Consider the following 16,703-nt stretch of genomic DNA (forward strand, 5'->3'; position numbering starts at 1 on the left):
TAGTACTATATATATATATATATATATATATATATATATATATATATAAAGTTGATATCTGTACAATTTATAAGTAAATACAATAAATTAAATATTTTAGAAAAAGTTATTCCCGAATTTCCGATATTTTTTCCCCAATATCTCCGATATATCCCCAATATATATGATATCTCCTTTTTTCAAAGTACCAATAAATATATCGGTACAAATATTTTAATCCTTGGGCATAACCTAATGCATCATCTCTATACTGTGGTCCAATCTTCCATTACACAAAGCTAGAGCATCTCTTTGGCTTTGGAGCTTTTATTTTTAGCCCTAGCCAATGTTCTAGATTCAGTGACAAGATCTAGTTGGTGTAATGTCTAGGAGTTTGATTCTAATGAGTTTGTTTCCGGAGAATTTAAGAATTTAACATATCAATAACTTAACTTTTGGTGAATGAAAGATGTTGTAACATGCGACAAAATTTCGATAACCGAAATACTTATGACGATCTCAGCCCTTCGAAATAATGAAACTGAGTTTGTTTGCATGATCTTGGTAGTCATGTCCATCTTACATGTAAAAATAGAGAATCATAAATTAGAGTCCCAAATTGCAAGCATAACATGCCCGAAATCGCACACCAATTGTGTAAGTTTCATTATCAAGATTCTACAGCATATTCGAGGTTGATTCCAATGTCTCCGGCCCAGAAATGGGGTCTATTAACATTAACAATCTTAAGTTTTAGACTGTGATCTTCGACTCCGATTGAGCCGTTGAGCATCCACAAAAGAAGACGTTTTGTCCTGATTCCTGAAGTTACAGATTTAGAAAATTTGTTTTCCAAAATTAAGTTACAAACAATTGTCATACTCAAACTTGCACATTCATAATTTCATTGTATGGCAGGGGTTCCAATCAATTTAGTAAAGAGCTTTACAGTACAAGTACAAGAAGGTATAGAGACATGGCTAAATGTCAAGGACTTTGACTCGGTACAAATATCGTCATCATCGGCATGGAGATGCTCCCAAGTCACAACACTCTTTTTCGACTTAATTCTAAACAATTATTGAACAATTTATTAATAAAAAAGAAAAAAATAATTTAATTTGACAACACTTGCTGCCAAACAAACTATTTGCTCTTAACATACAGACTTAATAGAGTGCAGGGTATTCGAGTTACAACTGCCAATCTAGGATAATGCCGACTTTTCTCATGGCATTACAGACTTGGACATTTCGACGAATCAGTGACCATTGGCAACCACACCATTCTCAGCACAATCCTTCTGGGCGTAGAATCTACGATACTTAGAGTCGACCTCAGTGAGGTAGAATGTGCCTGGAAGTAGAAGGCTAATGTCCTTGTTGGTCACAAAGTCTTTGCCTCCATACCTGTGCTCCATGATCTTCATGATTTCACAAAACTTCTCTGGAGCGAACTGCATCAAAGCACACGTACAATAAATGAATTCCATGCCACAGTACGTTTCCAAGTTAGAAAACATATGAAGAATCCTTCGACTTCCCATTGGGTATCGTAAGGTTATAAGTGAACAAGGGGTTGTAAGATGCTAACTACAACAAGGGTAGGAAAGAAACAAGTACCTCATGTCTTGACTCCAACTTCTCTCCAACATTCATCACAGCTGCAATGTTTTTCAAGCTGAACGGATGTTGACCGGCACGGAGTTGCAACGAGAACATGGTTGCAGTTGAACCACTTCCATATGAGAACAGTATCACACGCTTGCCATCCTGTTATGAAAGATAAATGTATTAGAATACAGACTAGAAAAAGAAGAAGAAGTCCAGTATTTTGCATAGAACTTTCAGGCATTTACCAATGAGTCGTGTTTGTTGTGAAGGAGGGAAGCAAATGCAGCATAAAGAGATGCAGTGTACATGTTTCCAACTTGCTTTGGTACCAGAGTTGTGGGTTGCACCTTGGCGTCATATAGGGGCTTAGCAACTTGCTGGGCTACCTGGAGTCGAGCAATATTAATTAGATATCGACAGCAAGAAATTAAAACTACAAGCATATTGGATTGGGAAGAATTAGAATAAAGATTTTCTCAAAAAGAAACGATGAAGCTACCAAAAAATTGGAAATTTAAACAATAATCGTGATGAGATCAGGCATCAACTGTACCTTTTCAAGATCCCGGCTTGCATAGCTCTCATCACTAGATAGGCTGGCGAATGGTGCAAACTTTTCTTTAGCAGCCTCATCAATGGAACTGCATATGGAAGCAAATATAATTAATTACAAAGTATTACAAAGAACATGTACATTAAGAATAAGCATCCACAAAATGGGCTGTATGATTCTTAGAGAAATGAAGGGAAAACGAGAACCAACCAGGCATTCCTGAGGGAGTCTTGGAACACCAAACGAGCAAAGCTTTTTTGTACGAGCTGCAAGAGATCAAAAAAGTATTACTTAAAGAGCAAGAGTATCTCAATGTTTCAACTTAGAACCAGACAGATGGATCAATTGCCAGACTTCAAGTGGCGAGTGCTAAGACATGTACCTTGTTGTATGGGGAATGAAATACAAAGTACTCGGCGTCGGAGATGGAAAATTGTTTGCCTTCAATTTTCTCATACTTTTTACATAATTGCTTATAGCAAGAATCAAGGGCCATGAGATAACATGTTTGAGATAGTTTCCCATCAACAACCTGCAAAAATATACGTGAGATTATAGAAAACCAAATAATAGTGGATAAGAAAACCTTAACATCAGTAAAAAATAACTATAGATTCTCCTAACTCAATTTAAAGAAGTTTTTTTTTTTTTTTTTTTTTTAAGAGACAACAATCAGGACAAAGGAGATACAAAACAACAAATCGAATCCTTTTGCGTGAAGCATGTATAATAAACCATAGAAAGAGGATTACCGGATATTCACTCGCAAGGTCAGGCTTGTAAAAGTCATAGACGTGAGACATATGACTCCCCCTAATTTTGCTTTCAAAAGCAATAGGAGCATCAGGTCCAATAAGCATGGCAATAGCAGCTGCTCCACCGGTTGGCCGTGCTGGTCCTTCTGCATAGACCTGATAGAGGATACATCCAATGAGATAATAGAATAAAAAAGACACAAGAAGCTGTCTAACCTTAAACTGAAAGCCTGAACTCAAATAATAACCAAAGATAATGTGTATGTTCATACCGCACTGTCGGTGCACACAACAAGTCCATAGCGACCATCCCATGAGCTACTCTCCACCCAATTGACACAGTTGAATAGAGCAGCAGTTCCTCCATAGCATGCATTAGTTGAGTCGACACCTTCAATGTCAGTATTTCCATGTTTCTGCAAATGACCAAAAATCTGTGTTAGGAGATTCTAATGGGTATCAAGTTAAGAAAGAGCAAAAATAGCCTATCAATCAATTGTCATATAAAGGAGAACAATGGGCAGAACATAATGGTAAGCCTGAACTTAAAACAATCAATGAACTTCCAAATACACAGTGATTTGAGCCTTTGAGCCAAAGAGAACAAAGCAACCTATGAGCCACACTAGTGAATAATGCCTTTGAAATACCCAATTTCTGGTGTCTAGGTGTACATCTAAGTTTCCATATAATCAAAGGGTAGACACTGTCATCTATATGTATAATTTGTAGTTCTCTGGGGCAAAATATTTTACTCACCACCAATAAACAGAATCAAGAGAGTCAGTGTTTAAGATCAATAAATAAAATACCTCAAAAATTTGCATCAGGAAGGTCTTGATGGATTTGCTTTTGTCTATCACAGTCTCGCTGCCAACTTCCAGGCGACCAATTTGTTTTGGATCAACCCCATACTTCTCAAGAAGGTTTGTGACCACTGTCAAACTGAAATCGAAACCCAAATGTTAAATGATGATACTTTCTGAACATAGCCAAGTTCCTAGAAAACCATACATAAAAATGAATCTATAAACTTATGCTCCCTGACATAAAATCCAGAACAGTATGCTATCTGACAGGCGAAAATGAGACTATATGCAGGTCCCTGTGTCCATACTGGATTAGGTTATTGCCATTGTGAATGCAGGTCCTTGTTTTGGATCATAACCTTGCGGTTATTCAATTCAGACACTTTAAGCATTTGCTCTTAAAATGGTCTAATCAATACTCAATGCAGGCAATGAACGAAGTAAAACAAAGCGCCCCTTACAAAACATAAAATGTGGATCCAGTACCTCATGGAGATGACATCTTCCACTTCGGAACAAAACGCCATGCAGTCTTGTCCAAGTCCAATAGTGTATTTCCCCTTGCTTGCTCCATCATGTGCCTCCAAGGCTTCCTATATCACATCAACAATGCAAAAAGAAAGTCTATCAGTTGATGCCAAACAAACTGGTTCACATTTCATAAATATACATCTTTTTCTGATGATGTTAATAAAGTCAAGTCATGAAACAAACGGCTTTCTGCTGATTCCTTATCAAATCTTTCGTGTTCTTTCGAAACATTTTTTCACTACCATTCTCACCATTCAAAGCATACAAATCTTAAATCTATACAAACACTGCATGTTTAATTCAAAATTCAGTAAAAAATAAAAAAATAAAAATAAAATCCAAACAAAACAAAGCTAAAACTTCATCCGGATCACTATAGAAAAATTCTAAAACCAAAAACAAATCAAGTTCAAATTCCGTCCTCCAAGTTCCGGATCAAAATGTCTGATGACTATTAATTCATCAAAATATAAAAAAACACTTTGAAATTCAATGCCGAGAAGCCTCTAAATTTCTGAGCTAGTTCAGCATCCTCAGATTTTTTTTTTTTCTTTTTCTTTTTGGAATTCAACTACATAATTAGCTGAGCTCCTTCAACTACATAAACAACCAAACCACAACAATAATAGCACCAAATTCAAACTCCTCAATCGCCGAAACCGAACGTGATGATGATCTTGACGAGCGAGAGAAGACAAAAAAAACGAAAAGAAAATAAAAAACAAAAAAGAAAGCGGAGAAAGTGAGGGGATCGCAACCTGCTGGATGCAGCTAGGGGGAAGTAGATGTCGACGGCGAGAATTCCAACGTTCTTGGCCATATCTCCGGCGAAGTCTAAAGATCCAAATGCGCGCTTGGACTCTGTGAGCTGGAAGAGGCTAGCAGAGAGAAATGAGAGTCGTCGGAAAATGAGAAGTGGTTTACGTTTTGGGAGGGGGTTGGCTGGGTTTATATAGCAGTGTGACTCTCAAAGAGAGAGTGCCAAAAATGCAGGGGATTTTGGTGAGCTTGGAGGGCGCCTTCTATCTTTGACCGTTCTTTTTTGGTAAAATTACCTCTCTTGCCCATTTCTCATGTCACGATGACAAAGAGCATCCCCATGACCCTAGGGGTTTTTTTTTACCCTTTCTTTTTTACACTGCTGGTACTTTCTTTCTTTTTTAACTGTGAGTTGGGATTGAGTTGTATTATTATTATTATTTTTTTCTTTTTTGGGGTTTTATCATTAGTTGTATACTTGTATAGAATTTCGGTTATGCATATTTGTAGGGAAGCTAACTTCACGGGTTGATAGTAAATCAATCCGCTTATGACATAATAGGAAAATATAGATGATGGAAGGTTAATTACACGTGAACATTGACACATTAGGTTATTTTTATCAAACGCATAGCGAGGTTCTGTTATGTTATGTTCTAGATATTTTATGTATGGGGATAATAACATTGGGGAGCCTTTTTAGTGAGGACCTTTAAGTTGAGGACTTGGTGAGAACTTTTCGGCTTATCCCACATTTCGATCTTATATCCACATCTTGACAGTTCAGTTTATAGGTATTTATGAGTAGATCATTTCTCCAAATTTTCAGATATATTGAAAACTGTTAAGACATTCATAAGTGTGATTTATCAATTATGAACTTGAACGGTTCATATTTGATAGATTTGGTTCGTCCATTAATTTGATCTAGTTTGTTATCTTAACGAACACCAATTTGGCTGAAAATTTGTAGAAATGATCTACTCATATAAACCTAAAAACTGAAAGGATGAGATGTCAAAATGTGATTGAAAATTGGGTCTTTTAAACCATAAACCGAAAAGTCTTCACCAAGTCCTCAACTTAAGAGTCCTCACTAGAAAAGCTTCTAATAACATTGTTTGTCGGTCAATTTTTTAGTCATTGAGAATGAACATGATTTGAAACTTTTGAACCTAAAACATGAAATGATGCCTAATACTATTTGGTCTATTGACATAAGTCTTTCCTTATAAGTAAGAGATCATGAGTTCGACTCACAACAGACTCGTTGTAGTATCTGAATTGAGGTATAAATAGTAGTAAACCGTTAGTGTCTATCTGATTAGCCCTAAATTTTATAAACATTGATGAAACAGTAATGCATATGATTTTATTTAATGTCATTCATCTATAGCAAGTTTGGTGGGGGAAGTAATGTTACAGAGATGGTAATTGCAATTATGAGATTGGGATCTAGACCTAAGTCACCTTGCCGAAACGTAATGGATGACACTTGACATCATTAGGTGACTAGGGAGAGTAATTATCAATGGTACATTGTTCAAATGATCTTATGTGGATCGTAGTCTTAAAGTAGCACATATCAATATTGTTGTGTTTGTATTTATGACTTTATAAGTTTATGGTTTGTAAGATAGTAATATAATTGTTTATATTTATTACCGATGACAATTTATCATGACTCATGATGTTGGTCTCGTATAATCGTGTATACGTAGAAGACTGAATTAACTTTCAAATGTGGTTTGTAAATTTGAATATTGGCTCATGATTTTGTAACGGTAACTGGCCTAACGTCCCGCCGGCCAGGCGAGGCAGGCAACCTTTAGCGACTACAGATACTCTCCAACCTGTGACTCTGAGATCTGGCTGACAGAGACCACAGCCCCAACTACCCCTCTGGATTCCCTGCACCGTCGGATTAGTTTAATTCTTTCTCCGGTCAGTCCCCAATGATTAATAAACAATTACTAAAATGTCGACTATTAAAATCTCAACTACGGGGCCTACTGCATGTTTGGGTGCCTTCATATAATCACATAAATTAGAAAACCAAAAAAACCAATGTAACAAAAAAATAAAAACAAAAGATCAGCATGACCAGCAGAAAAATATCGGATAATGGGATAATTTATTTGCAACTTTTATTAGAATAAAAATGTGAGAGTTTAAGGTAGAACTATCTTTCAAAAAAAAAAAATTAGAACTAAAGTCCGTTAATTTGATTTTTTCTAATGTAATGAAAAGAAAAACTGTTATCAAATGAATAATCAGTGTTTATAGACTTGAAAATGTTTGTAATATGTGGTCATTAACAAGGTTTATAGAAGAACTATAATATCCTCTGGTTAGAAAGCTCATGTGTAATTTGCATTTGAAAAAATAATTAAGTCAAAATAGAACAACCACCTTTGAGTGCAATGATTTAGTTTCTCTTTCCAAATAGTCTTCCAATATGCATGGTGGAATGCATAGTCACATATTAAGTGCATCCATACATCACCATTTATTTTATTCGAAACAAAAATGATGATAAATAATAATTCCCATTACGAGAAGGAAATATTTACAAAAAATCAAAAACATTGTAATTGTCATCCTTCAAATTGAGATAGTGATTGAATATTTATGTGTTGTTCCTTTATAAACAAGTTACGGCTAGCCTGTAAAACATGCACATGATTTATTATTAGTAGCTCGAATCACATAAGTGCGTATGTATCTTCACGTGTATAGAGATTCTACGACTTATTAGTTAAATCATAACTTAATTTTGATGCATTTATTTTCATTAAATTGATTAATTACTAAGTGTAATCGACTTTCTAAACATGAATCAAGTCATGGAGTTCTTTAGAGTTGGACAAATACAAATTGTGATCATATAATTTAGACGATGAGAAACTAGAGAAATAATGATATGAGGGCTACCATGCCAACGATTTCAACATTTACAACATGCCACATGAACGGACCACATGAACTTATCGGGTCCTCCAAATTGTGCCTCAATTTGGACCCATTAGAATACAAGATGCTCTTTTTGTCAATCATACTCAAATCAGTGGAAACCCCAGCACACTTTCACCAATTATTACATTTCTACTTAAACAAGTAGAGGTTCATATACTACTACTAGTACTACAGCATGCCAACGTTGATCAAATGCCACCAAAAATTGACATCTTCTTTCATTATGTGCCAAAAAAATGACGTTTCTGTCGAAGTTGGTGTGGGAAGGAGAAACGAAATACAACGTAGTCATATTGGAGAAATTGTTTAGTATGTTTCACACACACTAGTGCATATATTAATAAATAGAGAGATGACTTTGACACAGAACCAAAAGGCTGACTTAGTTGGTAAAACATGGAGAGCTAGATACAAGTCCAACCTTACAAGCGTTACCATACAAATTTTCTAGGTGTATGGAAATGTGCGAATAAAGAGAAGCCCCAAATCTTCATCTTCCAAAAGATTTAGTTTGTTGATTTGCTAGCGTGACTAAAGACGGAGCACTGTGTTGATATATTAGGCGTCTATGCAAATTCTTTCGTTTCTCATGTTTCGTTAACTTGATTCAAGTTAAGATCACGACTCGTGTGGTCGTTCAGTTTCTTAATGAATGAATTTATTTTATTTCAATAATTATCAAAATTCAACTAGAATTTGTTATATAGTGGTATAGGGAATGAAGGCAACACATTACTTAGTATTTTTTGTTGCTTGGGACAAGTGATAAACTAGCTTGCTTGATATCAGGCTTAAAGAATAGAACTTGAAAGCTTGCACGTTTGGTATACCTTGACTTGATCAGTGTAGGTGATATATATCACGATGCTTGAAGGGGTAAACAGTGGAGGCTGTGTGGTGACATACTCGACTTGGTGACTACCGACTTTGATAATTAAGCACGAACAATTTTATTTTAGAATCCGATAAGTCATATCATATATTTAAATCTTCTTATGCTCCGTTTGGTATAACTTCCTTTTTTTAAAAAAAATCAGCTTATATCCGAACTTTTAAATTTTATAGTGTCTGATAAATAAAATAAATTAAATTTTAAAAAAAATTACAGGTTACTGACAACAGCTTTTAAAAACAATATGAATGTTATCTTTAGAGGCAGCTGTCATAAAAATTAAAAACTAGAAATTAATATATTTTGACTTTCCAGTAGTTTTAGAACTAATATTTACCAAACACAAAGTCATTTTAATTCACAGTTGATTATTTTCATAGTACAACATAATCAATTTTTTTTTTAAAGTCACAGCAATACTAGACTAGTCCTTAATGTTGTGAAACAAAATAAGGCCTAGTTTGGGATTGGTGTGACTTGATCAGTGTATATAAGTCACGATGTTTGAAGGGGTAAACAATGGAGGTTGTGTGGTGACTTATTGGACTTGGTGACTACCAACTTTGATAATTAAGGACGAACAATTTTATTTTAGAATCTGATAAGTCATATCATGTATTGAAACCTTCTTATTGTTTTAAAACGTAGCAAGAATGAAATAGTTAGAAACTCATGTTAGATAAACTTTTGAGAGCACAGTTAGATTGATGTTATATAAACTTATGAAACCTATGTATAATCTTGTTTATCACACCTACCTACCTACCCACAAAAGTAGTTTAGAACTGATTAAGTCAAGCAAAGAGACGGTACACAAGTCAAAGATAATGCCATGATCCACACGAGTTAGCAATTAAGCAAATGATATGTCATCATATAACTATTGCAGCCGTCACAATTAACACAAAATGGAGGCCCTAATGTTTAAATCATTACCAAATTGTTGATTAATTAATCCAACAAACACCCAAAAAGATCTCAATTATCACAAGCCAACATGTGTTATAGTTGTATCTCTTTGTTAGAAATAAAAAATATAAAAAAAAAGTCATTTTCACATAGTTGAGACTTGAGAGTTTGGGCCTGCTTCAGTTACTTACATACCCGTATTGATAAAAAATAAACTGACTTTTGAGTCCAAAATATTATAGGCCCAGTTTTGTTTTATGAATCCAAATCTGTAACCCATTTAATCCCAGTCATTGGTTTCATGCTGGTAGTCTCTGCGCTTCAAGGGCTTCTGCAAATCAAGGTAACACTCCTACTAGTATAGACTGTATAGTCGTATAGATCTCATCTTATTCTCCAGCTTCATCCCCGTTATTAATTTCAATTCGATCTGGGTTGTCCTTTGCATACCTATTAGGCTGTTACTAGTGGTTATACGATTCATATATATGCCTACACAAAAGTTTGGATTGTGATATGTGTTAACACATATTCTTGTAAGAGTTGTGTTCAATTTTGTGGCATAGATGTTTTCAAGATCTTAGAAGTTTCAGAAGCACTGTACGAAAATTTAAGCCTATGGTTGATTTTTTCAGTAGGTTGGGAATGCAATATGTCACCGTTCTTTATTTGTTTTTTATACGTTAAGTGAGACTCAGTATGTGATTTATATGTTTAAACCATATTTTCCGTGCAAGTGACGTGAAAATTCTGCGTAAAACACGCACTAGAATCAATTGATTTGTATACCCTTGGTCCCTTGGTCCCTTGGTCTTGGTACTCTTTTTTGTTTTCCGTTTGGTCTCTTTCAATGTTAGAATCTCTAGTCAGAAAGGAGATATGGGATTGAAACTGCTCGTTCTTTCTTATGCAAAATATTAGCTGTATGTATATGTAAACTATGTCTTATTAGTATCTGAACCCTTCATTCACATTACAAAGGGACAGATTTGCAGTCATGTAAGGATATCTGGCATTATCTTTACATTTCTATCTTCTTCTTCTTCTACTTTTTTTCTTTCTATGATGTGTGTCTGTCATTGAACAAATTAAACTTATTTCATCTGGATAATACATGTTTATGATATTGTATCTCATATGTGAAAGAATGAAAGAATTCTACTTCAGACCTCAACAGTCTTTTGATTGAGTGCCATGTACCTCCACCTCTCCTTCTCCACAAAGTCAGCATCCAAAAACCTTGAAACAAATGCCCAAAGCCTGTAAATGTCTTCAAAATTTGTCAAGAACCCCAATGCAGCTGTGACCACAGAAACATGAGCTCCTTCCACTTCACTTCTACATGTCTCCGACTTCGTTTCCGTTTCTTCTTGGTGCTTGTCCGCGAACCAAATGTGGTCTAAAATTCCATAACTCAGTGAAATGTTGTGTCGATCAGCGAGCTTCTGGACTATTGAAGGCTCGATCTTCTCCCCTTTCCAATCGAAAATGTTGAATGCCAGGCTTGGTCCTCTGTCAAATTTAATTTTGGGGCCATAGATTTTGACCAATTGATGCCCATATTCGGAGTAATGTGGATGTTGAAGGCTCATCAATGCATTCACCAACCAGTTGATCAGGTACCTTGATCTCTTACTAATCAGAACCAGGCCTAGTTCATCTGCATGATCCAAACCTCTGCATTCGATCCCTGAGCTCTTGGCACTTTCATAACTCTCCCAATTCTCGGATTGGTCAGACTCGGAATAATCTCTCTCTAGCTCCTCAATTTCTGAAAATGTGTGTGCCTTTTGCTTTGGTGAGACTTCTTTCTCACTTGATTTCTCTACTACTATTTGAGATGGTATCGCAGATGCAACGAGGCTCACGATTCCTATGCTAGATGCAACTGAGGAATCCTTCAACACCGAAGCGCTTGATTTCTTGACAAACAAGCAACCGAACCCGGATGGATTTTCCCCAAACACTTTGAAGAAAGAGCAGATGAGAAAGTCAGGTTTGAACATTGAGAGGCCTAATGTCTCCATGTCCTTAGGCCCCAATGCACATGCATCAAGCAACACATGCCACCCATTTTCCTGCGCTATGCTCATCCACTGATACGAGTATCGAACTCCGGTGACTCTTGATTGAAGTGGGAAGACGAACAATCCTGGCTGCCGCTTCCTCATCTTCTTCCTCGTCCCTATCTTTCTCTTCAGTTTGCTTGCATGAACTCTCATGTTAGGCCATGAGAACTTGGCGGACATGACTCGTCCTCTTCTTTTCTTACAGCTCTCCGCCATCACATCCACAGCCTCATTCTTGTAGTCATAGACACTTAACAGGTTAGGATTGTTCTGGAAGGGATAAGAGTCTGCTAGAAGTTTGAAAGCAGATGATTGATTGGCAGTGAAAACCAAGGTATATTCTACTTCCGAGATGTTCATGTAAGCCATGATTCTTTTCTTCATTTCAAACTCAAATTCTGATTCTTGCCCCCCATACAAGACTTGGGTGTGCAACTTCACTGACTTGTACGAAATATCAAAAAAGAATGGTTCCGGGGCATTTAGTGACTGAGGAATAGTAGTAGGAGGAGGAGGAGGAGGAGAAGATGACGATGAAGCAATTGAAGGTGTTTGGTAATGCTTTTGGAGCTGAGAGAATGAGAAGAGGCCGTTTCCAATGTAATCAAGGCAGACATGTTTGGAGAGGTTGAGATGGTGATACTCATGGACTCTGATATGGTCTGCTTGATCAGTTTGGGAGTATTGAGGGTATGCTTTGATGAAATAGGCATATGATTCATGTAATGAAGGGAGGGACTCATGGTTTGTGAACTGGGTGTTAGGGTTGCAGCAGAGGGAAGCAGCTGTTGCAAGAGTGAAATCATACCTGAAAACGGTGACTAATTTGTTGTTTGCCATCGACGATTTCGGAGCTTGAGGAGGAGGAGCGGCACAGCAACCACGTAAGCAGGTTTTTGAGGCTTGTTTAAGGCAAGGTGAGTTCATGATTTTGCCTATTGTTCCTTGTTCTTCTTCTTTTATAACTCCTCCCATTTCTTGTTAATTATTGGCTTTTTTTCCAGAGCCAAAAAAATGATGAACAAGTCTATGGTTTGATTGAGAGCTGTGGACAGGTTTGTCTTGGAGGGCAATATTCATTTGGAAAAGTCTTTTGCTCAATCCATTGACCTTGTCTTCCATGAACTTCACTTTTGATGGCATGGGGTGAATGATCTCTTTGTTGCTTATGACAGAGAGCACAAGTGACCTTAAAGTCTACACCATTTTGATGTAGCTTACAATATGTTGGTAGCTGATTTCAAATAATAGGTTTGAGATCGTTAATGTGTTATATAACCGTTATTTCTTAAAAAGTTTAAACGGTTAAAGAATAAGTCAACAATGTATATCAAGTTAACATTATCATTTACGTGTATTATTGAGACATAAATACACATAGAATTAGGTTTCGGAACCTTGGCGGGTCTTGTAAACTAAATTTTATCACACTACAAAATTACTGATTTCCAAAAGCTTGAAATGCCCGCAAGAAATTATATTCGTGCTAATAACATGACTAAGATATTTCGTGTTCTTTGCTTCTTTCTTTCCCTTTCCATAATGAGTCTAAGATTTTGAGGACCCTGCTAGAGAAGAATGGAGTGGCCGTGGTGCTTCCTTCGAGATAATGGCTTTTTCTTGTCTTGAAGATGCTGAAATAGAAAGCAAACAAGCAGAAAAGGGTAAGGGCTTTGTGGCTGGCAAAGGCAAACTGTGTTGCAGGCCAAAACCTGCTTTGATTTATTCTGAGTGGACTGACTGCATGGCCAATTAAGCAACACATAGATTATGTGGAAAAATCTTCATTATGATCAATATCATCTTTATAACCAACTTTTAGCTAGTTGTTCTAGTTGGTAGTTGTAGTTGTTCAAATCGTTTGTGTATCATGAAAATGATCACAGATATGAATATATGGAAGTCATTTTCTTGCCCAGGGAAAGCATATGTCAAATTGTCATGGTGTTCCCATCCCCCCCTAGAAGACTAGCTCTCCTCGAAAGTCTTTCTATATCAATTTTTTTAGGGGATTTGAGAACCGACTTTGAAATTTCTGAAAGAAAGCTTTTAGGGTATGTAACATCTTTTGGTAAACCCCCAAGAATTTTCCCAAGAACTGGGAGGGTATTAGGGTTTATGTAGAAGTATGGAAAAGTCTAAAATTTTGATCGGATTATTTCGACTTTGTAATGCTAACTGTTGAGATCGCGATCTACTCTAATTGGTAAACCCTCACTAAATTGTCTAGTTTCGTTATTGATGATTTCGTCGTTTGAAATAGTGATCGATATACAAAACAAACAATCTCAATCTCATAAACTCCATGAAGTATTCTCCGAATTAGTTCAAGACAAAACATGTATTTGAAAGAGAGATCTACAAAATAAACAATTTCAATCTCATAAAGTATATGAGATATATTACAAGGTGTATTCCTCAGGTTGGCGACTAGTTTTGATTCAATTAGTTTTAGACATGTTTTTCGTGAGGCCAATTTTATAGCTGATGCTCTTGCTAATCTTAGTCATTATACCGGTTCTAATTTGTGTTGGAATGATATGATTTTTAGTGAGACTTCTAGAGCTCTGTTATTTGATATTGTAAACTTTAGATGCCCTAGAGGCTTTGATGTGATTCCTCTAAGAGCAAAGCTCAAGTTACCATGATAGAAACATTATTGTTTAAGGACATAAAGGAAAGCGATTGAAGGGGATGTGGGTACGTTTTGGCATCCCGTGGGTTTAAGGGCAATGCGTTAGTTCTTAATTTCTTATTAAACAGCCTAATAAGATGGAAAACGTCCATATCTGAGTTTGATTTAATGCAAAGCTTTAACCAGCATATGTTATCCAGAATCATGAGATTGATGTGACCTATACCTAAGTCATATATAGGGGCATATATATTTCCGATCATATTCATCTTTGTTTGTTTTACCAAATTTTGTGATTTCTGACCCCATGATGATTAATACATCAACTATTGCTGCATTTTGGCACTGGCAATTGGCAAACTCCGTCGGCTCAGGAACAGACCGTCTCCCCAATTCAGTGTTGGTTTTGCAGGATTAAACCCTCCATTAAGACTTAGGATTAAATAATTTATAGCAGTACGTTATGTTCACTCAGTCATTAACTGACCATGAGTCATGATTAACCATTATTAGATGTAAATCTAAAAGTAGTTGAGCATGAATCTCCTGGCCAGTTAGTAGTGACCCAATGAACACTACAGTATTACTACTTTGTAGTCTCCACTATGAGTTTCTCTTCCTCAAGAGTTTTGCAATGTTTGAAAAAAAAAAAGAACCACATATACATATATATAGCAGTGTACGTAATAGCATCATTTTCAGTCAACAATCTGTTTTAATAACAAAAGCTAAAGCCTAACACGTACGTTCCTCCAATATATTAGACTCATACAATAAGTTTGGTAAAGTCATTAATTAGTTATATTATTATGAAAGAAATGTGAGCTTCATTCAAGTAAATCCGTTTCAAGCTAGGAACAAGCTAGCGTTAATCAACAATTAAATACATGACATGGGAGACTAATCAAATACGTATCCAATATTGATTTGAACTTCGAAGCTGCAAGGCTGCCGATCCATATAAGTTCAAAAATATTAGTGAACAAACAAATGAATTCATAAGTAGCCATAAGGAAACAAAGTCTGGCCTGATTGATGTATCATGCATGTATACTCCTTGTTCATGAATTTGAATCAACATTTTCTGAACTTTTAGTTGTTACCTGCCAGGGAATGGAGATGGTGTAAAACTTAATGAGCATCCAAGATCATTTCACAAGCATATCAACACAACACAAACAATGATCAATACAATACTAAAACATGAAACAAGAACTCACCGTCTTTATCAGTTCTAGGAATGCACTCACCATTCTGATCTCCTAGCCATAGCACTTGAGCAGCAAAAAAACACAATAACATGATTGAACAGCCTCTGCAATCCCAACGCCTTAGCACCTTGCTGCAACACACCTTGAGTCTTCTATTCGACTCAGATTTCAACTTCTTTCTATGGGGCATAACCGAATGTTTCTTACTGAATGAATAGGGACTCTATAACACCTGTTCATGAATTTGAATCAACATTTTTTGAACTTTTAGTTGTTACCTGCCAGGGAATGGAGATGGTGTAAAACTTAATGAGCATCCAAGATCATTTCACAAGCATATAAACACAACACAAAGATTAATACAATACTAAAACATGAAACAAGAACTCACCGTCTTATCAGTTCTAGGAATGCACTCACCATTCGAATCCATCCTAGCCATAGCACTTGAGCAGCAAAAAAACACAACAACATGATTGAACAACCTCTGCAATCCCAACGCCTTAGCACCTTACTGCAACACACCTTGGGTCTTCTATTCTACCCAGATTTCAACTTCTTTCTATGGGGCAGAACCGAATGTTTCTTCCTAAGTGAATAGGGACTCTAAAACATCTGTTATATAAAGCTAGATAAGCTCTTCCCATAAGAGAGTGATTCTAGCTGAATACTCAATTTTAGGAATTTTGTGTTTATCATATCACAATCAAGTAAATGGATTTCTAATCATAAATTTCCTATTAAAAAGAAATGTATCTTTCAATTGTTTCTTAATATAGATTATATTAGGTCCAAATATATTAAAACAGATGGGTGTATCCAACTGTTTAGAACGTCTTCACTAAATGAACAAGTAACTTGGTAAAGAAAACCACAATATACATTTTGTTTTCTGACCATACCTCCTGCATGAAATTAACATATCACCTGTATAATCCCATTAAGCAAAAGCAGTTGCAGGGCAACTCTCCTTTGGCAGATCATAATCAACAACCAATTACAACGTGAAATC

The 16,703-nt window shown here is 36.1% G+C and overlaps 2 protein-coding genes across 2 annotated transcripts; both read right to left on the reverse strand.

Moving 5' to 3' along the window:
- Positions 1-859: 859 nt before the first annotated feature.
- On the reverse strand, positions 860-5,207 carry LOC101314462 (hydroxymethylglutaryl-CoA synthase-like). Its single transcript, XM_004298694.1, is given in 12 exon segments — positions 860-1,435; positions 1,602-1,751; positions 1,838-1,978; positions 2,146-2,233; positions 2,356-2,411; positions 2,528-2,677; positions 2,898-3,056; positions 3,173-3,316; positions 3,713-3,845; positions 4,196-4,302; positions 4,999-5,021; positions 5,024-5,207. Coding segments are annotated over 12 exon segments (1,383 nt in total). The 5' UTR covers positions 5,061-5,207; the 3' UTR covers positions 860-1,240.
- Positions 5,208-10,939: 5,732 nt separating this feature from the next.
- On the reverse strand, positions 10,940-12,820 carry LOC101296295 (molybdenum cofactor sulfurase-like). Its single transcript, XM_004300703.1, has one exon. The coding sequence runs from the start codon at positions 12,818-12,820 to the stop codon at positions 10,940-10,942; it is 1,881 nt and encodes a 626-aa protein (XP_004300751.1).
- Between the last annotated feature and the right edge of the window lie 3,883 nt (positions 12,821-16,703).

The sequence above is a fragment of the Fragaria vesca genome, linkage group LG5 (assembly GCF_000184155.1).
Source record: "Fragaria vesca subsp. vesca linkage group LG5, FraVesHawaii_1.0, whole genome shotgun sequence".
Classification (NCBI taxonomy): domain Eukaryota; kingdom Viridiplantae; phylum Streptophyta; class Magnoliopsida; order Rosales; family Rosaceae; genus Fragaria; species Fragaria vesca.

Coding starts and splice junctions, on each gene's coding strand:
- LOC101296295 (XM_004300703.1), bottom strand. CDS start 12,820: ATGGGAGGAGTTATAAAAGAAGAAGAACAAGGAACAATAGGCAAAATC.